The sequence below is a fragment of the Mustela nivalis genome (assembly GCF_964662115.1).
Source record: "Mustela nivalis genome assembly, chromosome: 7".
In the NCBI taxonomy this organism is placed as follows: Eukaryota; Metazoa; Chordata; class Mammalia; order Carnivora; family Mustelidae; genus Mustela; species Mustela nivalis.
Genome location: NC_139026.1, coordinates 54,704,174 through 54,727,613, shown reverse-complemented (window position 1 = coordinate 54,727,613; position 23,440 = coordinate 54,704,174). Strand labels below are relative to the sequence as shown.

At 45.1% G+C, this 23,440-nt stretch overlaps 1 protein-coding gene across 4 annotated transcripts in view; it reads right to left on the bottom strand.

Annotated features, from left to right (window-relative positions):
* Positions 1-9,547: 9,547 nt before the first annotated feature.
* The window catches only part of ETV6 (ETS variant transcription factor 6), a 238,155-nt gene continuing 224,262 nt past the window's right edge, over positions 9,548-23,440 (bottom strand). For all 4 annotated transcript variants that reach the window (XM_082741053.1, XM_082741054.1, XM_082741052.1 and 1 more), the window contains 3 exons: positions 19,611-19,753; positions 17,504-17,604; positions 9,548-13,887 (listed from right to left, as the gene is read on the bottom strand). In XM_082741053.1, coding sequence (XP_082597179.1) covers positions 13,782-13,887; positions 17,504-17,604; positions 19,611-19,753 — 350 coding nt within the window. In that variant the 3' untranslated portion in view covers positions 9,548-13,781. The remainder of the gene's footprint in view (positions 13,888-17,503; positions 17,605-19,610; positions 19,754-23,440) is intronic.

Below are 23,440 nucleotides of genomic sequence, written 5' to 3'. Positions count from 1 at the left end.
ACTACAACTTCAAAGATTTGTCAAGGACAGGAAATAACATCAATCCCAGTGTTTGCAAGTGTCTGATATTTTGAAAGGCTCCCATTTTATCTCCAATAATACTTTCTGCCTTGAAGTCTACTTTGTCTAATATTAATATAGTCACATCAGACTTCTCATGCTTGCTGTTGGCATAGCATATTTTTCTAGTTATTGATTTTTAATCTATCTGTGTCTTTATATTTTAAGTGTGTCCCTTATAGACAGCATAAACTTGAGTATTGCTTTTTGTCCATTCTGACAATCTCTGTTATTTATTTGAAGTGTTTAGTCCTTTTACACTTAGTGTAATTACTAATTTGATTGCATTAAAGTCTATGTTTTGTACTTCATTTTCTTTTTTAAAAATTTTTTTAAAAGATTTTATTTATTTATTTGACAGAGAGAGAGATCACAAGTAGACAGAAAGGCAAGCAGAGAGAGAGAGAGAGAGAGGGAAGCAGCTCCCTGCTGAGCAGAGAGCCCGATGCGGGACTCGATCCCAGGACCCTGAGATCATGACCTGAGCCGAAGGCAGCAGCTTAACCCACTGAGCCACCGCGGAGCCTCTGTTCTTCATTTTCTATTGGTCCCATCTATTTTTTTTTCTCTCTTTCTCTTGGTTTCTTTTGGATTGAAAACTGTTAATAATTCCACTTTATCGGTTAGCTTTTTTTTTGCATTTTTAATAGTGATTGCTTAAACATTACAAGATATATTCCTAACTTTTCAGAGTCTTAGAATTAATATTGTATTACTTCCTATCAAATGTAAGAACCTGGTAACCATATAGGCTCACTTACCACCTTTCTACTCTCACTTATGTCTTAGCTGGGATATGTATTACATTTCTGTATGCTATAACCCTCCACATCCCAATTCTATAACTTTTGCTCATCTCATTTTGTTTAAAGTTTTGCCATTTTAAGCACTAGTCTATCTGACTGTTTCTGGGACAAGAGTGAAAACCAAGGCTTAGTTTATAGCCTCAGTGAACTCCTTGTTTCTGAACTGTCTGTGTGTATTTATAAATTGCTGAGAAGCCTACAGGAAGCCACTTTATTGGAACACCCAATTGCAGCCTTTCAGCTAATAAACTAGGTTTATTCATCCTCTTTTTAAATTTATATTGCAGTGAACATCTAGTCTCCTTCCTCTCACACAAACCAGTTCCTTGTATTTCTTCATGCAAAATCAAATATTTATGGCATGCACTTAATTATAAAACTTTGGCATCAAGCTGCCCATAAAAGTAATCTTTTTTGTGTTTTTGCATTTCCTTCTGAGACTATATTCTTATGCATTTTCTGCTTTTAGGATCTGTTTTTCCTAAGACTAAATTGTCTTCTCATGTATGGTACTTTTCAAATCTGAATGTGTGAACATTTTCCTCTCTTCTTTTTGTCTTCATATTTATGCTGTTGATTGGCAACTTTTGAGGACTGTTTTTTATTCTTTGCCTCTGATTCCTTTTTGAGGTATTCTCCTGACTTTGTGCTAAAGACAATGAACCATAGAGAAGCTTGCTAGCTATGTCACTGGGTGGTTCTGTGACTTCAGGTCAATCACTCATTTCTGTTGAGCTCCAATTTACATGAGACGATTTAAGACTCCTTCTAGTTCTAGTTCTAATATTCTTTGTTCCCATAACTTGAGCTGTCCTAGCAATATTATCATTTGTTCAAACACACAAAACACAACACACACACACAGAAAAGTACATGCAAACACATATGTACAGTTGTCCTTTCTTTTTTCTTTTCTTTTTCTTCCTTCTTGTTTCTTTTCTTTTCCTTCCTCTTTCCCTCCTTCCTTCCTTCCTTATTTCCCTTTCTTATTTAATTTATTTGAGAGAAAGACTGCCAGAAAAGAGGGGAGGAGCAAAGGCAGAAGCAGAAGCAGACTCCCCACTAAACAGGGAGCCTGATACAGGGCTTGATCCCAGGACCCCAGGATCATGGCCTGAACCAAAGGCAAATGCTTAACTGACTGAGTCACCCAGGCACCCCTACAGTTGTCCTCATATCCTCTGATACTTCTGCTTTTGGCCATCCTCAGTGTTAGAAGTTGCTTCCAGATTTTTCTGGATTCTCATCTCATATCTGGCTGCCTGGTCCTTGCCCTTCAAATACCAGTGTTTACATCCTTAACTCTGGCTTTTACCCATTTCAGCTAACTGGTAATCTGTACAACTCTGCTCCTGGCCTTGTACTCCGTCTCTGCCTGCTGAATTCACCAGAGTTTTGCTCCTTAGTACCCTCAGCAGACTCTCTCCTTCCATGTGGCCTCACCTGGGATGGTGGACTTCTATTTTGCCATAATCCCTGGCCCTTCTCAGTATACAAATGAACTGAACTTCATTCTTGTGGATGACAGGATTCCTGAGAAAAGACCATGGAAAAAGTCAGAAAAAATTTATGAAGTCAGTAAAGAAGAGAGGTGGAGGTGGCCCAAAGTGAAATTATAATTAAGAGGAAGTTTATTTTTAGTACCCCTCCAACTCTTTTTCAGGTACAATTTCCTCTCTTTGACATCCCACATTTCAAGACACCCAGTGCTCTCCTACTACACCTTGCTGCCTTAGGAGACACCAGTGGCACCCTCCCTTGGTTCCTGGCACTCCAAATTCCAGATCACTGCCAGGTCCAGCCTTCCCCTCCAGCCAGTTACTTGTCCTGTCTCTCCTCCATAAGAGCCCTGTTCTCTACTAGCCAAATCAAGAAACGTTGGTATCAAAGGCTGACAGTGGTTTGAAGAGTTTCCTTTCCTGGATAACATGGAAAAAAGAAAAAGAAAAAGAAAAAGGAATAAGAACATCTTATTTTGAAATCAAGTTCTCCTGCTTTCTCTCTGTGTGAACTCAACCAAATCTTACCTTCCCTTGAGTCTCAGTTTTCATGGGGTTGTCATAAGAATTTACAAATATAGTGTATGTAAGCACTCTTTCTAAGTACTATGTGAGAATGAAGATTTTTATGCAGGATTCAAAAATGTTTCTTAGGGGATGCCTGGGTGGCTCAGTTGGTTAAGCAGCTGCCTTCGGCTCAGGTCATGATCCCAGCTTTCTGGGATCGAGTCCCACATCGGACTCCTTGCTCAGCAGGGAGCCTGCTTCTCCCTCTGCCTCTGCCTGCCATTCTGTCTGCCTGTGCTCGCTCTCTCCCCCTCTCTCTCTCTGATAAATAAATAAAATCTTTAAAAAAAAAATGTTTCTTAGACTCGCCCTATACATCATGAATTGGGAAAGATTTTGGTTCCCTTGACAAAAGAGATCTAGACGGCCTCAATACTTCAGTTGCTTCTTTAAATTTTTTTTTCCCTTGAATAATGAAGGGCAAAAAGAACAAACTATGAAGAGAGAAGCTAGGTAAGATTTGGCAAGTAGAGAAAATGATGTTTTAGACAGGAGATTCCATATCCACCTATCCAGTTTCTGGAGAAAGGACCACCCAGTTGAATAATAATGTATACTATTTATTGAACATCTGAAATGTGCCAGGCACTTTATATACATTATCTCTACTTTTCAAAGAAATCTTTCAGAATGGTAGAGAAGGAAATGCCTACTCGAAGAAGATGAGTTTTCCTTTCTTTTTATTATTTTTTGCTTTTATTTTTCTTTTACTTATAATGTTCCATCTCTGCAGGGGGTAGAGCCAGATTCCAATCCCACCCCACCTCATACCAAGGCTTGTGCTCTTTTCAACAGACAACCCTGATCTTACTTCCCTGAGGAAGCTTACTGATCCATCTCAGAAGCTACACACTGCCTGGGACACCTGGATCTTCTTCCAAATATGTTCAAAAAACAAAAAAGCAGACATGTCTCAAAATAATTTGGGGTTGACTGGTCCGAAGGCCCTTGGGCTAGACCTGTTCCAGCTGCCCGAGCAGCCTCTCTGGAACTGGGGCTTCTTTGGAGCACCCAGTAGGGAATGTCCTCTGGCAAGTCTGAGCCCATCCAAAGGTTGGCACCCAAAATTATAAAGCGAGGGAGGCTAAAGGCACAGCACATCATGACACTATAATTATTTGACTTTGGCGTAATTCCTCCTTGATGGCTGATTATGCCACACTACCTGTTTGAAATGGAAGGAGCCTTTGCAGGTAAGTGTAGAACAGAAGTGGATCTTCTTCATGGCACATGTCTTAGCCAAATGGCCTGGTCATGTCAAATTTGAATCTGAGTCCACACCTTTCATGGGAATGAACTCAGTGGTCCTCAAGGGTGGCTCTCTCTTGCATGTGGTCAGGTGGCCTGCCATCATTGGCACTGAGGTAGTATGTGAAGATGGCCGCGGTGGTGAATGCTGGGAGCACAGGGAGAGAATGGAGCATCTACTAGCAAGGGAACTTTATTTGAGTGTCTAAAACCCTGATTTCACCTAAGCAGGTTAAACCACAACCAAAATTTCTCTTGCAATAGAAAATCTTTGGTTTGGGGGATAAAGTCATTTCTGGAGTGTTCCATGTCTGTTTCCCTCAGGTGGGAATCAGCATCGGGAGCCTGTAAGGGAAAGGAAAGGAAACAGCTCCAAACTGAATAGCCCAAAGCAGATTTCGAATTCCTTGGAGAATTTGCATTCATCTACTGATTTAACTAACCAATGCCAAGCTGATGCAAATGGCATGTGGAGGCTTTTACTAGGAGGCAGAAGCTGGGGGAGAGGAAAGGCTTACAGATTGCTTTCTAATCTTGGGGGAGGCTCCTCTGGGAGGTTGACAGAGGAAGGAGGTGCTGACTTCCCAGATGGCTTTGCAAGGTAATCTACCCTATTTTGGTCAAGGTCTTGACTCAGGGTCATGTGTGTCTTGAGGAGGTCAAGTGGCAATTCAGTTGATTAGAAACAAAAGGTCAACACCTCTCAGCAGTTGTCACTGGGTGATTTTCCCACTTGGAATTCCATAGAAACAGAATTACAGAATTGTGCAGTGTGTATGAGTTGGGGGGAGGGTTTGTCAGGCATAAAAAAGGAAAGGGAACTAACACTTATGTGCTAGGACTGTTACACATTTTCTTCACTGAATCACTTCAATGTTGCGTTGAGGAAAAGAATTCTTTTTTCTTTTTTAAGATGTTATTTATTTATTGGGGGGGGGGAGTATGCATGAGAGTGAGGGTAAGAGCAGAGGGAGAGGGAGAAGCAGACTTTCCTCTGAGGAGAGTGGGGCCTGATCCCAGAACCCCAAGATCATAACCTGAGTTGAAATCAAGAGTTGGACGCCCAACTGATTAAGCCACCCAGACGCCCTGAGGGAAAGAACTCTTTAAGAAACTGAGCCACGCTCCTTTAGTGAGTTGCTTGAGATAGTGATTAAGTGGGACTAGACCCCAGTAGCAGGCTTGCTGTTTCTCCTGTTGTTCCGTGTGAAGATTCTTTTCTGACTGGAAATGGAAGACTCTCTAATTGGTCAGGCACATTCTTCCCTTTTCTAACAGAAAAGCAGGAGTCTAGCAGTGAGCCAGGTTTCTAGCAGCATCTCATAGCCGGACTTCCTGGTTTCCTGAGCAGCCAGACTTCTGGGGCTTTATCATGTGGCCCCCACCTCATGTTCGAGCTCTCTTCAAACATAATGCTCTAATTTCCCAGTCCCCAAACTGAACCCAAATAACATTGTTTTGTGCACCTATGAGCTGAGCCAGGACTTCCTTAGCAAGTGGGAGAAAAACAAAATCAAGGAAACTCGCAGACCAAGTTTAAATGGAACAAAACCTACACATTTCCTAAAGCTATTGAACTGAACAAAACCAGATCAAAATATTCTCAGTAAACCTGAGTCAAGGCAATATTTCCCTTGGGTTGAGTCCATTGCCACAAGTAAATATCACTGAGTGCTCAGGTGCTCCGCAGGGCTGAGGACTTGGCCCACTGCGGACTCTGAAGTGAGTGTGTGTGTGTGTGCGCGCGCGCGCGCGCGGGGTGGGGTGCTGGCTCAGATAGCTGTGGGGTGTGGGAAGGCTCACATGATCCCTCACCTGACCTGGCCTCTGACCCCTCCTCTGTGAAGTGATGGGGTTGCCCTCATTCTCTGGTGTCCAAACTAGAACAGAATAAAACAGGAACAGCAGAAACTTTTCAGAAGGTAGCTTTTTGGAGAATTATGATGTGTGGAACTGATAGAGAGCTGTTCTAGGTGAAGCAGTGGTTGGTGGCTCAGTGGTTCCTGAGTAAAGTATAAAATTAATAGCAGGTAACTTTGTGCCAGGCATGTTTCTAAGCCCTTTCTCTGTAATCTGTCATCTACTCCTCACCACCATCCTTTTGAGATAGGGACTATTATCAGCCTGATCCCAGTGCTACACCTGAGGAAACGAAGACACAGAGAGGGTAAGTAAGTTGCCTGTGGTCACACAGCTAGTGAGAGGAAGTGGGGTGGGACCAGGCATCCTGACTCGGCCTTTGCTTAACCACTCTGCTCTGTTGCTCTCATACCAGGTGGGTTGGGCACTGGTCTGCCAGAGACCTAACATCAGAATGGAATAAACCAGGAGCTTGGCACCAGCGAACTCAGGTCTCTCTGTCTTAGACTCCTAAGGAGACTGGCAAAACAAGCTAGACCCTGAAGCAGACAGATTCCTCGGGTGGAAAAAACCATCGTCCTTGCCAGTGCTGCCCCATGTCTGGGGCCAGTTTTGCTCCTCACTCAGCCGGTCGCACCTTGCTCCCATAGGCTGCTCTCCCAGGCCTAAGACCCCTGCCTGAAAAGTTTGCTTTGCCTGTAGCTGCAATTGGCTGGAGTTCTGAGACCAGAGGATCCAGTGTGTAAGGTTGTTCACTAGGAATGAGTGATTTATTTTAAATCGGTTAAGCGGCTGCCTTCAGCTCAGGTCATGATCCCAGGGTCCTGAGATCAAGTCCCACATGGGGCTCCCTGCTCAGCGGGGAGCCTGCTTCTCCCTCTCCCTCTGGCTGCTGTTCTGCCTACTTGTGCTATCTCTCTGTCAAATAAATAAATAAAATCTTAAAAATAAATAAATAAAATAAAAACCCTCTAATATGTCTCCCAAAAGGATGCCCACTCCACAAATTTGAAAAAGGAAAGGGAAGCGGGATTAGGAAGTGCCAAACGGCGAGAAGTGTTTTGCCAGCACAACACACAGAAGAAATCATTTTAAAACACACTCTGAAGGTGGTTTCATAACAGCAGACATGTACCACCTCTCTATTTTATGTGTGAGTGACGGACCCTGCCCGCTAATGAATGACCATCTTCCAAGACAGTCGTGGGTCAAGTACAGACAGGAGACGATGTTCAGTGCCTGTGATGTCTGATTTTGTACATAAAAGAGTTGCCTTTTCTCCCGGTCTGCAGCTTGTCTTTTCATTTTCTTAACGGTATCTTTTGAAGAGCGAGTTTTAATTTTGATGAAGTTCACTTTGTCCAAAACATCTTTTTTTTTTTTCTATTATGGGTTGTGTTTTGGGGGGGGATCGTATTTTTTTTCAAGTATAGATTTAAAAAAAAAAGATTTTATTTATTTATTTGTCAGAGAGAGAGAGAGAGAGCGCACAAGCAGAGGGAGCAGCAGGCAGAAGGAGAAGCGGGCTCCCTGCGGGACTCCATTCTCGGACCCTGGGATCATGACCTGAGCGGAAGGCAGATGCTTAATGACTGAGCTACCCAGGCGCCCCATGAAGAGGTTTTTGATCATGGTGTTCACTCTTGTTGCTGCCCCAGAGAACAAGCAAACTTCTTGCAGAGCAGATTGGCCCCAGGGACCAATTTTCTAGGGAGGACTTCGCAAAGGAATACACACCAAAGAGAGAGGCTAGTTCAGTTTTACATTAGGGTCAGAATCTCAGGGCTTGATGGGCGAGAACGGATGTCTTGCCACTCAAAGTGTGGTCTGACGACTAGCAGGTGTCAGGGTCACTGGTAGGATTGGGCAGGGCTTGTTAGAAATGACAAATTTCAAGCCTCACTCTGAGAGTAGAGTAGAAGAGAGCAGATTTTTTGCCCATAATTCCCAAGATGTAGATATTATGGGCAGAATCCGCTTTTTCCCAAGATCCTGGTGACTCACAAGCACTTCTCAGGTTGGAGAAGGTCAAGTCCAGTGGTTCTGGACTCCCTCACCAATGCTCTAGCTAAGTGATCATCGGAGCTCTGCTTAATAACTCCAGGGACAGATTGTCACAGTGAGTACATGACAATGGCCCTTTTATTTTCCTTTTTAGGTTAGGTTGGTTAGGCAGAGAAATGGACACAAGTGAATAAGGAGTTGTGCTATAATTTGCAAAGACCAGGTCAGCCCCTAGAGCTACTCTTTAAAACAGCTCATCTTAAAACAACAACTACCACCCAGCTCATCTTTACAGCAAATAGACTGCTGACTTCCTTCCTTTGGAGGAAGCAAGAAGACGACTCTGATGTGTGGTTCTTCATCCACTCATTCCACGGTATATTCAGTCTTAGGAAAAGCACAGCATTGCCATGTGTGAGTACTGTTAACACAAATTCATCACCAATTATTCTGTCAATTCTGCCAATTATACTTACAATTTATAAGACCACATAGTCTTCTTTATACCCAGATGAACAAACTGATGCTAGCCTTGAGAGTGAGGGGAAGAGTAGAGAGAAGACCATCAGAATCACTTGGAGAGCTTATTTAAAAATTGCTAAGTCCCCTTCCCTCACCAAAGTTTTTGGTTTAGTTTATGTGAGGAACTGATAATCTGCATTTCTAGCAATTCCCAGATGATGCTGAGTTATAAAAACAGTAGCTTCAGATGCATTACTAGCACCTCAGGAAATATATGGACACTTACTCTTTGACACTGTGCTCCCTCCATATGGAATATAGGGCCAAGTATCACCAATCCATGGTCACGGAAGACAGAGTACCAAGAAAACTTAAATACAGATATGATCTGATGGCTTTCAAACGTCTACTTCCCAAACTTACATCTGAGTTGCTAACCAGCAATTTCATTTGCTTCATTTTCCATTCTTTTCGTTTCTACCCACCTCTGAGGACAGATAGTTCTGGATGATCGTAGGATGTTTGATACTGAAATCATAAGCACCTACTGGTTGACAGGGGGCCCCACTGGCCAGTGTCACGGAGACATTCGGAGCATGGGGGTGGGCTCTGAGCTGGATGATGACCCTGCAGGTCACTGTGCTTTTTAGCGGAGTCCTGGGCCCTACCTCACCTGCAGACTCACATCCATGATTTAGGTAGGATTAAGGAACCGTTCGATTATGGGAGGACCTTGGAATCACCACCGTCCTCAGTGAGCTGATAAATCTTTGGCCCAGCACAGGACCCAGGCATCTCTGGTCGGGGTTCCTTCCGGCTTATCTCCCCACCTGGGGCAGATGCTCAGACTTGAACTTTCTGACCCTTCTGGTGCCGTTTGTCTCAAGACTGCCTTGCAGACAGCTCTATGACAGAGGCTGCCTGCCAATGAAAACCAGGACTGTACTTTATACCGTAATTGAGTGGAGACAGGATTTACCTCATTGGCATACCTTCCCTGTATGACTCCATTTCACATTATTAAAAACAGAGACTTGGTCCTTTGTTTTTTATAAAAAATTTATTGAGATGATGCAATTATAGGCTTTTCTTTAAAAATTATTTGCAACTCACTGGCCCTGAGAAAAGGCATTTGTTTTTTGTTTTTGTTTTTTTTTTTCTTTTTTATTACATTCATTTGATTCAGTCCCTTATAAACCCCACACCTCATAAACAACAAGAGATTAGAAATGAAACAAAAAGAAAAAAAAAGAAGAAATTCTAGATTCGCTCTGGTTTGCAGGTGGTTGCAGTCACAAAGAGAAATCGTCGAGAATGTTCACTTGGCGTGTGTGAAAGATTCGGGGAGTTTGTAGTTGTTTAGTGTTGATGCAGATGGGGCCAAAAGAGTATCAGGTTAGTCTTCTGTGGTTTTTAGACAGGCAGGGATTCTTGTCACCCTCCTCCCCTACCATGGCTTCCTTAGATCGCTGCCTTCCTTCCAGACTTCTGCAGAGAAGAGGAGCAGGCTGAGGGGATGAAAACTTACTAGCACCGAACATCAGGGCAAAAAAACCCTGCCCTTTGTTCTTTGGGGATTTCCCCAAATCTTTTATCTTCAACTTCTTGGGTGGGAATGGGTCCAGTGGGGGTCTGGCCAGGCTGGATTCCACTCCTCATTCTGTCCCTGGCATGCTGTCTGCTCCCAGGGCACCATCCTACCTCCTGGACACTCAAGTCTCCCTTCTGGAGAAGGGAGTGAAATGTTTCCAAAATGTACTGACTTGGAGCATAGACAGTGAAAGGTGGAAACAGTAGTTACTTAGTCATTTAGGTGGATCCTGTCATAGCCATTGAAGTTTTAGCTAAAGCTACATTCTTATTTGGGCAAGACACCAGTGTAAAAAGACCCCTTACGAGAGTTCCAAACATACTGTTGAGAGGAGAAAATCCATCAGTCTGTTATCCCCTTTTTCTGTGGGGATGTCCCCCTGAAAGAAAGAAAGAAAGAAAGAAAGAAAGAAAGAAAGAAAGAAGGAGGAAGGAAAAAAGAAAGGACTCAGGACATTGGTGACCCTGCGTCAGGCAAGAGACCAAGTTGCCTTGGGACAGAAAGAGAGACTGTTCTGCCACATAGCCAGTCCAGCCAATAGCCACTGACCTCCTTTGATGGAGAAGAGGCAACGTGGTGAACCCAAGATGCAGGCAAGAGAAGGTGCTAGAGAATTTCTAGCTGGAGATACAAGTGAGAGTGACCCCCCCCAGATACAGATGAAGCAAGCTCTCCCTGCTCTGCGGTGCTTTTCTGCAGAGCCCTTTCTCGATTTCTGATCTAAGCCAAGCAGTCCCGGGACAGCAGCAGGGAAAGGCCAACTATTCAAGTCACAGACATACTTTTCACGTGGTCCCAGGTGAATGTGCCATCAGCCCCAGCACTTGGTGTTGAAGTAAGGAATTTCAGCTTGGATAGAGTCTACAGGTTGAGTGGACGCTCTCGGTGGGCCGGGACTGTGCCCGATTCCTCTGAATCCCTTCCAGGGTCTATCAGGTGCTTCGCCACATCCGAAGCAGGGTCAGCATGTCCTAAGGCATCCCTGGGGTCAGCAGCGTGGAAGCACCATGTCTCTGGTGTCAGCACTGCCCACTTGTTAGCTCAAAGCAATGAGAAGGACGTTTGCCTAATTTAAGGGAGTCAACAGAAAACTCTTATTGGGAATGTATCTGGGTGGGAAATGAAGATCATATTGGAATTAGCACCTTCTATTCTTCAAGCGACTGAAGGTGTCAACCTGTCCTACGTATTCTTACAGGGTACTGCTTTAAATACAGAAATCCTTGGGGCCAATGGGAATTTCCCTCCCTAATTCAACTGTAATATTCTTCAAACAGTGAAAGCCCGGGTCCTTCTATCAGAATGAGATGTTCTAACCTTAGGGAAGAGCCCCACCTTGTCCTGTCTCTGGTTACATCATCATATAAAGGGCCTCAGTCAAAATGCACCCTCTCTCTCCAGCGCTTACACTCAACAGCCTTCACAACACACCAGGTACTTGGCTTACGATCTCCAGGTGTGAGCCAACACCGGTCATCGTAGAGACTGGAGTGACCGCTCGTGAAAGGTATTTGTAGCATGCTGGAACCAGCTGAATCTCACCACCGTTCAAGCAGATGAGACCAAACCCTTCCTTCATCAGTGGACCCTCCAGCCTCACACAGCAAGCCCAACCTTCTGGAAGGTAGAGTTGGGGGGAGTGTGTGACAGCAGAGGAGGCTGGCTACAGCCATGTTTCTATCTGCGGTTCGTTAAGAGGCAGGAACAGAGCACAGATGAAAAGCTTTGAAGGGCTCCCTGATTCCGGTGCCTCCGACCCACAGTCAGTCTGTCCTTCCTTCTCCCCAGGCTGGGGTTCTTGTCAGTACGGGTGGGGTTGAATTCCTCCTGCCTGTGTTCTTCCAACCCCCACCTGCCTGACGTAGTCAGAAGTGGCTTGGGGAGACACCCAGGGCTCTGGCAGCCTCCCCCTAGTGCTGCCAGTGGTGATGCTGGGAGTGTGAGGTGCTCACCCAAGTGAGTAGAGGAAACAGAGGAACGGGGCAGGGAGGGGGGTGCTTTGTAAGGCAGGTCTAATCTTTAGGATTAAAAAAGACTGTCATCCTAATATTGGATTCTGAACCTGGAAATCGGAGAGTCAATCCAGGTGGCAAGACAAGGAAAAAAAAAACACCCTAAAACAGCTTTCTAAATATATCTGATATCATCAAAAGTACTATGGGGTGGCACTTCCCTCATTTTACAAGATACTGCGGACCTGATTTAGAGGTGAAAAAGAGCCACAAATGGGTCCATTCTGAAACACAGCTATGAAAGAAGAAGAAACAAAATAGGTAATGAGTCTGAGGAGTTTCTTGTCTGCCCTGGCCTGGCGAACACCGGGAGCAAGTGGCTGTGTACATCAGGGCCCTCCGCTCTCAAATGCCCTGGATCTTGTGGGGACCAGGAAAAGTTAAAAAAAAAAAAAAAAAAAAAAGGCTAGGAATTGGGGAAAAAAGACAAAACAAAGCAGGTGAGGGCATAAAACTGACTATAAATGGCCTCCGGATGGAACAGAGAAGACCTTCTCTCTCGCTAGCCTCAGTCACCTGCCCTGGAAGCACAGAGCCCCCCTGCAGCACAATTTCCACCTAGTGTCTGACCATCAGGCCCTGTGGGGTCTTTTTGTATTTTCTGCCTTGCAGAACTTGCAAGTTAATCCCATGATGCTGGGGCCTTCTGAATGGCGCAGCCACCTTCTGTCCTGAATCTTCCGTCCCCGAGGAGCCACCAAGTGCTGGGGTTCTCGCAGCCATGTCGGGGTAGTAGTAGGGGCTGGGGGTGGGGGCAGCCCGCTGGGCTGGCATGTCTCTTCCTGGAGGACCGCAGCACCTGCGAGGTCTGGGGCCTCCCTCCAGTAGGTAGCCAGATGCCGGGATGTGGGTTTGATTTGGCAGCGCCGGCTGCAAAGGACCCAGGCCACAGATGGCCTTTGGGCGTCCGTAATGCTCAGGACTCCAGGAGAGGCACAATTCTGCTAAAAGGCATCTGAACCTCAACAGGAGGCGGGGAGGGAGGACAGACGGGAGGCCGGGAAGGAAAGAGCGAGAGGGAGAAAAAGCTCTCCTTTTCATTTTATCTTTTTTAAAAGCCTCTTTTTTTTTTCTTTCTTTCTTTTTTTTTTTTTCCAGCCAAGACCCAATATTAACAGGCACAAATCTGATCTACGTGGCAGGCTGAAGAGGAACCTGAAACCCTTTGCAAGTGTTCTCTTTCCTGACCAGCTGGGCTTGCCGCACTTCGTGAGATTTGCAAAAAATAGATATATATAATAGATATATATTTCCATAGGAAAACAACCTCGGATGTCTTCCCCTGTATGAATGATGAAAAGTCAAACTGCATGGTCTTTAAAAAAAAAAAAAACCACAACAAAACAAACAAACAAAAAAGAAACACCATGAAATTAACAATAGGTAGACGGGTGAGGGTGAGGAATTACAGATGGAGAGGTTCCACATGAGGAGAAAACAGAACCAGGAGTCCCAGGTTCGTGCCCTCGGCCAGAATGCCAGCCCTGCCTTCGCTGGGTGGTTTGTCTAAGGTGCTCTGGGGACCCTCCCGCTATGCGAGACAAGTGTCACTCCCACTCCCGGGTCTCTTCCGGTTCAGCTCTCAGCCCGCCTGCTTGCCACGCCTCCAGGGCCCTCGTGGGCAGGGGACCCCCGGCTGTCGGCCCCCTGCTGAGGCTGTGGCTTGGTTCCCTCAGCACTCATCTTCTTGGTATATTTGTTCATCCAGCTCCTGGGACTCAAGGTGCTCCAGACGGTCCGTTCGGCCACTCATGATTTCATCAGGGGTTTTCATAAACCTTTGGAAGAGGAAATGGAGGGGTCCAGAGATTATACTGTCCTCACATTGGTCCTCCCCTTGACCTCTCAACTAAAAGCAAAGGCCCCATCACCTCAAACAGCAGGAGAGCTACTGAACCCCGCCAGTAACGCTAACTTACTGGGAAGAAGTGCCCCTTGCTCTGACAGCCTGAAAATGGCCAAAGAACTATAAAACAAGTCTAGGAGACAGCACCCATGGAGGTTGTGTAGTGCCCTGTGCATGGCCATGCGAGGGAACCCTGGCACAGCCCACTGCTTCTTATTTTTAGAGAGTTAGATTTTCCAGTGACCTCTGAGAGCTGTAGATCCATTTCCACCCCAGACTGTGAGCCTGGGGAATGGTATGCAAAACCTGCATTTAACTCAAAGGATACAATTAAATGTCGAATGGAAAATTTTCATAAGAAGACAAGTTAGTGGTGCTCTTGGAAATTAGAAAGTCAAAAAGAAAGAATCCTTGTCAGTGTTATCACTGATCCACCCAACACGCTAGCAAAGAATCCCCATTAGTCTATCTTCCTCTGTAGCCGGGTGCCAACGGCAAGCTTTATCTTCTTGTTGGAAATAACATCAGCAACTCGTTTGACCATGATTTTCCCTGGTTCAGGAAGGCAGCCTGGGTGTAGACTGTGTAGCCTCACGAATGGGAGCACCCCTTCCACAGCTCCACTCGGGGCCCGCACACTTTCCCTCTCCAGACACTCTGCTATGCACCAGACAAACTGCCTGAAAATATACTTTTCCTCTTGTCACTCCATGTTCAAAAGCCTATGATGAGCACTTCTCAGATAAAGCCAAGGACACACTCTTCAGCCTGCCCACCTGAGCTCTCTGTCATCTCTACCCAGGAAACTCTGGGATCCCACTTCTTTATGACCAGGAACCCTTTACTCTAACCTGGCCACAAATCATGGCTCATGCCTTCCTCCAAACTTTATCTGGCCTTCCCTCTTGGCTCCTTTCTCTGAGCCCTGCCTCCTCATCAAAGAGCCATGTAATGGCTCTGGTCCCTACTGAAATTTTCCTTCTCGAAATGCCTACACATCCTGTGAAGAGCACCAACAACTGAACACTTGACTACACACTGGGTTTCATACCAAGAGGCCTTGATTCTGTGGCAAGTCTGGCTTCCAACACTCATTTCTTCAAAAATGACCAACTCTTCTCACTAATAGCACTATTCTGTCCTTTTCTAATTGTCAAAAATCACTCTTGGAAGCCTATGAACTTTCCCACTACTGCTTCTCTTTTTCTGCCCTTTATTGCCGAACTTCTCAAGCAGGAGGATTTGTCAAGTCTGCAGTCCATCTTATCCTTTCATGTCCTCATGAAAACTTCTCCCCACCATCTGAAGTCACTAACAAGCTCCTGAGGCCGAATCCACACATGGGCTATCTTTGGCCTTGCAAACTACCCCTTTCTTCTCTTGACTACTTTTCCATAATAAGCTTCTGATAGACCATATTGGGCTTGTCAAGATACATCTACTGAAAACCCCCATAAGGTATAAAACACAATTATATAGAATGCAATCCTCTCCTCTCTAGAATCTTATGACGTAGTTGTGGGAAGAAGAACTTCACATGTACAATTATTGCAAATGCAGTGTGGTTTAGGGCCAAGGGAATCCAAGAAATGATGGAAGAAGATAGCTCTGTGTGTTTGAATAGCTGAAGAAGGAGTCATGAAGGGCAGGACACTTGAGAAGGACCTAGAGGGGACACATATTTTTAAAAAAGCAAACGTGAAAGGGACATAAGTCTCTGACAGAGGGAATCACACTAGTGTTGTAGGGCAGCTGGTAGGGTGTGCGATGAATTTGGAAGGCAGGAGAGTGGACCAGAGGTAGAAAGGATTATGAATGAATCTAGGCGTAAAACATAAAAGTCTAGATAGGGAAGCAATAATAATGCGTTTGCTGTTCTTATACCTCCCAAATTCTCACGCAAGTGCTTGTCATTGGTAGACTCTGACCTGGAACCTGCTGGTAAGAAATCTTGGGAAATGTGGTTTCTAGTCCCGACTAAATAGAATGCAGTGGCAATGGAATGGAAGAGCCAAGGACAATCCAGCGCAATGACTAACCTGGATATGGGAAGAGTCACTGATAACTCTAATGTCAAGGCTGGTCACTTAGAATAATGGTGATGCCACTGATGAGTAAGGAAAATTCTGGATGCGGGGAGGGGGGGTTTCTAGTAGGTGAAGAATGTCTGTCTTGACTATTTCGTGTTGTGGTATTTCGTGCACATGTACTATGAGAAGTTCTTGGAAATTGAGATCTGGACTTTCAGGAGGATTTTAGAGCTGAATACAGAGTCTAACTATTAAGGGATAAGTGAAGCTGTGTAATGGGATCATTTCATCCAGGAAGAATAAGAGCCGAGGCCCAAGTTTAGGGTGAAGGATGACAGGAAAGCATCAGGAGAGCCAGAGAAAGGAGGGTTCTTTTTTACTTCATTCTATTCTCTTCCCAACTCCTGAATAGCCTCTTCTGTTGTTTTTCAAGGTCTCAGCTGTTTTCCCTCTTCCTAAGTTACCATAGCTCCCACTGCTAAAGTCTAAATTTTTTGCTCTTTCCAATCTATCCCAGCAGGCTCGTCTACTCATACCGAGTGCCACTTTCTACCTGTGCGTGGAGAATTCCAAATCCATCTCTCTAGCCCCATCTGAAACTCTTTTTTTGTCCCACCTGCTAAACCCATAACCTAACATCATGAGTGTTGATTCCACCTTCTCCCAGCCTTTCCTGGGTCTCCCCATGGCCATTACCACCAGTGTCAATTACCACCACTTCTACCTCTCCTGACTGCTCCTTTAGATCCCTTCTTCTTCCTCTTCTAATTCTTTCTCCTCTCTTACATAGAACTTGGAATTACAGTCTATGTGGTAGGTTAAATGGTTGGAACTCATTAGCTGTGAGGAAGTCTGGAAAGAGGAATGTCTAGTGCAGCAGCTCTCAGACTTTTCTGATTATAATGCATCGTTAAAAAAAAACATTTTATATCATGACTCAGCACGTATACACATATACACACATACCCCCCAAATTTTCATGAATTATTAGTCACTCTTATTTCATGTGATACCATCTGATATTTTCAACTCTATTCTACCCAATTTGGTTCTATTTCATTAAAAAAAAAAAACAGTTGTGACTGACTCATTAAATCTATTTCTTGATTCATGAATGGGTCACGACCTGCTCTTTGACAAACACTGGTTCAGAACCCAGCTTATGGGGCTGGGAACCTGGAAGCCTAGATTTAATACCTCAACAATGTTACTTTGTTTGTTCCTTTTAACTTAGCTGGATGTTAATGCCAGATGATACTATTTGATCACTGCATTATTTTAAAGGTGAGTCAGATTGTGTTTACTTCATTTTGGCTTTACTCTAATATACAGACATAAGTTAAAAAAAAAGATTCCCCCTAAAATTCTAACAACCCAGCATATGGTATCCAGTTTGTAGCACGGAGGGCTTTGAGTGTCACATAGGCAGGTAGAGATCTTAACAGTCTCCCTCCTCCCTCTTATTTAAAGAAAACAGTATCCTCCCAAAAGAAGGAAAGGAGAAAAAGGAAGTTCTACCTGAACAAAAGCCTTTGTCCTGGCTCCTTCCTGATAATGTTTAGTTTGTAGTAGTGGCGCAGGGCTCGGGACATTTTCTCATAGGTCATGTTTGTTCTGTTCTGTTTGTTCAAAGGAGGAAGAGAGAAAAAAAGCACAAAGACACAGTGAAATCAACCTCAGAGAAGACGCTGGGGAGCTATTAAAATAAAAGCTCTTCAGCTGCTGCTGTGGCTTTGCCGGTTGGGGAAAGCTCCCTCTCCTCCCTCCCAGGCTGCCCCCCCACCCCTCCACCCCCACCCTGTGCCCATCCCCTCTGCTTTCACACACCCCGCCAAGTCTTGGAGCCAAGACATGTCCATGTCCGAAGGTGAATCACCTTTTGTCAGAAGTCTTGGCCCCGAAGCTAAGGAAGCATATCCCAAGGCAACCTCCCTTGTTTCCTTTCCCAAGCCCAAGCTCTGCTCTGCTCAGTGAATTTCCTGGAGTGTCCCCCTATCTGTGGGCCATCCTTTGCCTTCTGACCCACAGAGAATTCCTTCTTTCTTTTTCTTTCTTCCTTCCTTCCTTCCTTCCTTCCTTCCTTTCTTTCTTTCTTTCTTTCTTTCTTTCTTTCTTTTTTTTTTGTTGTAGTGACCTTTCTCCAACTTGTGTTTCTGGTTTATCATTTTAAGGAAGAGATTTGTTGTTGTTGTTTAAATTGTTCTGGAAGGAAGAATACAGAGGTTCCGAGCCCTGGAGGGTCTGGGCACAGTCAGGAGCCGAGGCATGATTTTTCTCCGTGACTCACACACTGAGGAGTCTCTGAGTGGGGCCTTGCCATATTTGGTTATGGCCTACTTCAGGTCTTCCTCCATTGGCCCTGGGGCCTACCCGAGGGACTTGAGGCTGGCAACCTCTGGTGAGGCTGGGCTGTGCCCTCCTCTGCCCCCTCTCACTCAGCTCACCTGGGGGTGTGTCTTGCCTGCTTTGTCCCGCCCACATCTGCCGGCCTGTGGTCAGCCTAGACCTTGGTGACTCTTTTGTTTTGAGTAGGATACAGATGTATTTATTTAAATATTGTTTTGAGGGGAGAGACTCTTTGCTCTGGGTCCCTGTTTTCTTTTCCTTTCTTCTCCTGTGGTAAGAACACTTAACAAGACATCCATCCCCTTGACAGATTGTTAAGTGTGTCCTACAGTCGTGGTAACTCTATGTACAAGGTACAAGGTTATATAGCAGATCTCTAGAACCTAACCATCCTGTTTCATGGAAACTTTACACCCATTGATGAATACTCCCCCTTTCCCCCCAGCCTTTGGCAACACCATTCTGCTCTTTGGTTCGATGAATTTGCCCATTTTCAATAGTTCCTACGAAGGGACACATGCGATGCTTGTCTGTGACTGGCTTATTTCCCTCAGTATAATCTCAAGATTGCTCCGTGTTGTAGCCTGTCACAGGATTTCTTTCCTTTTTAGGGCTGAGTGATATTCCAGGCTATGTATACACCATCGTTCTTTTATCTGGTCATTCACAGTGGACACTTAGGTATTTTACATCTATGTACTTTGACAGTTTTCCTAACTAAAAAAGACTGCATCTTTTAATTCCTGTCCCTCTTTCCAGCATGGAAAAGTAGGGGGCAAACAGTTCTGGCCTGTTTGCTTTTTAAGGGGATTCTGCAGAGTCGGAGGGTAAGCATTTCCACGGAGAAGGGAGCTTTTGCAGACATGGGAATTTCTAACCGGGCAGGACAGAAGTGACCCTTCCCTATTGCCTTGTGAGTCCCACAGCTCTGCGGAGCTCCCCTGTACCCCAGCTCCTGGCGACATAGGGGTGGCAGGGCCAGCTCGAGGGAATGAGATGGAGGGCTGCTCCCAGGGTGGCCCTATCAGACTCAGGGGGTGTGAAGTGAACTGGCCCCTGGCCTAAGTAACCAAATGGAAAGTGGTATCTTTAATTATTTCCTTCCCTTTGCAACTGTCTAATTGTTTGCCTGTGAGAGATAAACTAAATAATGAGGGGCACACCGAGGAGGGAGGAGCTAGGCAATTATCCTCCTACCTAGAAGATAAAGTCTTTTTTCTTTTCTTTTCTTTTTTTTTTTGGCACTAGTTGGCAGAATACATAGCTGGTACCCTTTTACCTTATGGTTTCCCCATAGTCGAGCCAGTCCATTGGGATCCACTATCCGGAATATTTTGGATTCTTTGTCCTCCCATCGGATGAAGTTTTCGTACCGGCTGTCAGAAAGCAACTGATAGACGTAATCCCAAAGCAGTCTACAGTCTACAGAGGAAAAGGGCAAAAAACCACTTTTGAATAGGTTTCCTGTTAAGGCACTAAGAGCAAGAATCAGAAAATAATCAAGGAATCCCTTCTGCCTTTTGTGGATTGGTGGTCTTTCTTATTTCACGGTGAGGAGACCAGGGCCCAGAGAGAGCTGGTGGATGGTGCAGGAGAAAGATGACCTTTGACCTGTAGAGGTCTAAGAGACCATCCCCACCAACTGCCTCCCTCCACAGATGGGGACGCCGTGACCTGGAAGAGGAAGCACCTTGTCCAAGGTCATGACCAACGACTTGAACTTGAGCAGAGCTCCCATGAAAGGCAGAAAGCAAGCCAAAAGAGGGGTAACTCTGGGTGGGCGTGGTCAAAAGGCGAGAAGAGAGCCCCAGAGTTCCAGGCACGCAACATGGTCTGGTTGGTGGAGCTGCATGATTACTCTGGGGTTGGAGGCCGTATGGACAAAGACAAGAAGATCGTGGCAGGCTACCAAGCAGCAGAAAAAGAAGTGTGCTGCGTGAAAGGCTGTGGGGAGGAAAACTCTACAGTTTGCTACGACTGGGTGCTGTGGCTAGCATGGTTTTCAAAAGAGGACAGATATTTTCTCATTACGGCCTATTTGGGAATTCTTTAAAATTGTTTTCTCATAATGAAATCAGGGTAGAAAGGAACCAAAGTAAAAAAGAAAATCACTTTCCCCATTTGGAGGACTGACATTCTGTCCATCACTTGGTCAGGCCACAAGTATTTATTAAGTGAGTTAATACAGGCCAGGCACTGTGCTGGGCCTCGGCTTGTGGGTGTGGGTTGGCATATTAAAAAAAAAAGACACAGACTGTACCCTTTTCCCTTGTTCTAGTGTTTTCTGGATGTGCCGAAATGGTATGTGGTTTGCCCTCTGGCAGCCCTGGAGAGGTGGATGGAGGCAGACGTGTCCTATCTAGGTGTGCTTTCTGGACCAGCATCCAGAGGAGAATAAGAGGCTCTGATTTCCAGGGGTTCACTGCTGATCCTGGGTGCCTCGGCAGGCCCCAGCTGGAAGGGCGGGTAGTGAAGGATCAATGAAGGAATTCTGTATGTGGCTCAGCATCTTCCTTGCACCCTTTCTAATCCTTGGAGGCCCCAGGTGGCTGGGATTCAAATTCCGGGTCTCTCGCATGACACCGTGCTGACTTCCTTCTCTTGGGTGAGGCCTGGCACACCTGGAGGGCAGTGTCTAATTCAGAGCCAACATGGTCACCTCCCAGGGAATGAAACACACCCTTCTCGGGAGCCTTTTTACAAGGGCATTGAGTCAGGTCACCTTGGGCGAGTTTCTTAAATCTCCCTGAGGTTGTTTCCTTATATACGAAACAGGAATAACGTGTCTTTTATGGGATTACTGTATGAACGATGGTGCAAGTGAAGGGGAAAGTCATGAACACAACAACAACGCCATGTACCGGGTGCCATGAGCAGGACCGTGCTCATCCTCCACCAGCCTGGCTGCACTCGGCCCTGGTGCCCTCTTGGGAGGCAGGTGCCATTATCTATTGCTATTTTATGGATGAGGGATCTGGGGCTTAAAGGGCTTGGTAATTCACTCCAAGGCCACAGTGAGTGAGTGACACCTGTGGGGGTCCAGGCTCTGCACCACTCTTCCTGATGGTTAACAGATAAATACTGTAAAGTTTTTGGACTTTCCAGAGCTGAGTTGCAGTCTGTTCAGCGCAGCCTTGCTGCAACCCAGCCTTTTCTCTGAATGGCAGAAGGAAATGTGGCATTTTCGAAGAGGCTTCATCTTTCAAGAAACTAACACGAAACTTAAATGACCATAGCCTTCCCCCTCACTCCCGATTATCTGGGTCCAAAGATTAATGGGATACACAAGTTACTGTATTTTAGAACAGGACAAACTGTTCTCTTCTTGAAGCAAAGACACGGCATACTCGGGGAGCTGAACCCCATTCTGGTGACAGAGGCAGCCGGCCATTCCTCTTACCCCCTGTCAGCCAGGGAGGAGAGAGCAGGGGGGCCATAAAGCACCTGGAGAAGTCAGCGTCACACTAGTGCAGGCTGAGAAGAATCTAGCTCATTATGAAGGCACTCGTTGCAGGATGACTCTAGTTGCTAGGCAAAGCAGTGAGATCGGCGGCGTGTCTTAACCCTCCTGTCCCCTCCTGGTCTCATGACATTTTTACTGCAGATGGAACACAGGACAGAGCTGTGGACTCAGTGTCTGTCCTATTGTCATATGGCAGACGTTTTAATTTCCCCTCCATCACTTCCACTGGGAAACGTCTGACAAAACCAAACATCCTTACATAAAATGCCAACAAATTAGAAGGAACAACGAAGGGGGGTTTGTGTGTACAGCTCCTCTACTGCTTCTCCACAGGGAGACCACGTCCGGGGCAGAGAGGCTGGACAGCACCTTTGGATTCAGCTGGATTGGGACTGCGAGTCTCTGAGTCTCTGGAGTATTCACTTGACTAACAATAAAAAGACTGTCTTTAGCAGTTTGATATAAAGAAACCGTGCCCATAGGAAGGTGAGGAACATATGGCTACTCCCCTCACCTCTCGGCCCACTGGGGCTAAAAGCATGAGGTGGACGGTCCTTCCATCCCCACGCTCATGTGCGCTTTCCTTGTTTCTGCAGCTTCTGTCTTGCTCTGGTGGTTCACTGCATTTCCCACACATGGGAACCAGACCATTTCTCCAAGTAAGGGCTTAACGCGCCCTGGGCTACCATGCTGGCTTTTCAGAGGCCTCAAATTCAGAGCTTTATGTAAATCATTTAATAAAAGAGATCTCGAAAGTTATCTGCTCTTTGGTTGGTGAATGAAGGGGAGGGCTTACCAGAGAACAGACTCTACCTATATGTTTCAAGAACATTTGATTCTTGCAAACTTTTCCCTCTCATAAATGTGAAAATAACCCCAAACAAGCTGCCAATTGATCACTCTAAATGACATTTAAACCAGCAAAGCCAACTTTAGCTGAGTAATAAAAATATGTTGACATTCAAGACATATTGGATTACTCAGTTACTAATGGAGGTAGCAACAGGAATTCTGTGGCATAAAGCAGTTGTTTCAAACTCAGAGTATAAATGACTTTTATAACACTATTGATTGTTTTGTTTCTTTAGTTAAAAATTATTCCAGATGATAAATATAAAGGACTGACCACAGAAGATTTCTTTTTTCATTTTCTTTTCTCTCTCTCTCTCTCTCTTTTTTTTTTTTAACAATTGAAGTTCAAGCCATTGGGGTTATTTTGTTTTTTAAGATTTTAAGGAAATAAGAGGCAGATCCTTTTTAGTTCCCTAGATCCTCTGGAGGTTATTTCCTGCAATTTTTCAGTTCTGTTGAAATCTACATTTGCACCGATACAATGTTCTCTGATCACATATATATCATATATATACACATATATTACTATATGATAAAACCCACCAAATTCTATAGATACAAGAGTATCCTATTATAAAATGCCTGACCATGCATGTGAAAAAATTCATGTTACAAGGTATTCATTAATTTTAAGTGCATTTCTCTTAAACTAAAGGGTCTTCTGTATTAACGCACGTGGGTATTTTAAACAAACGTCCATTATCTGGATTGTCTCTTCCATGAGAGGAAGTTTAGAAAAGGGTTTAGCTCCAGTGAAGTGCCATTTTTCAGCTGCAGAGAGAACATTCTCTCTT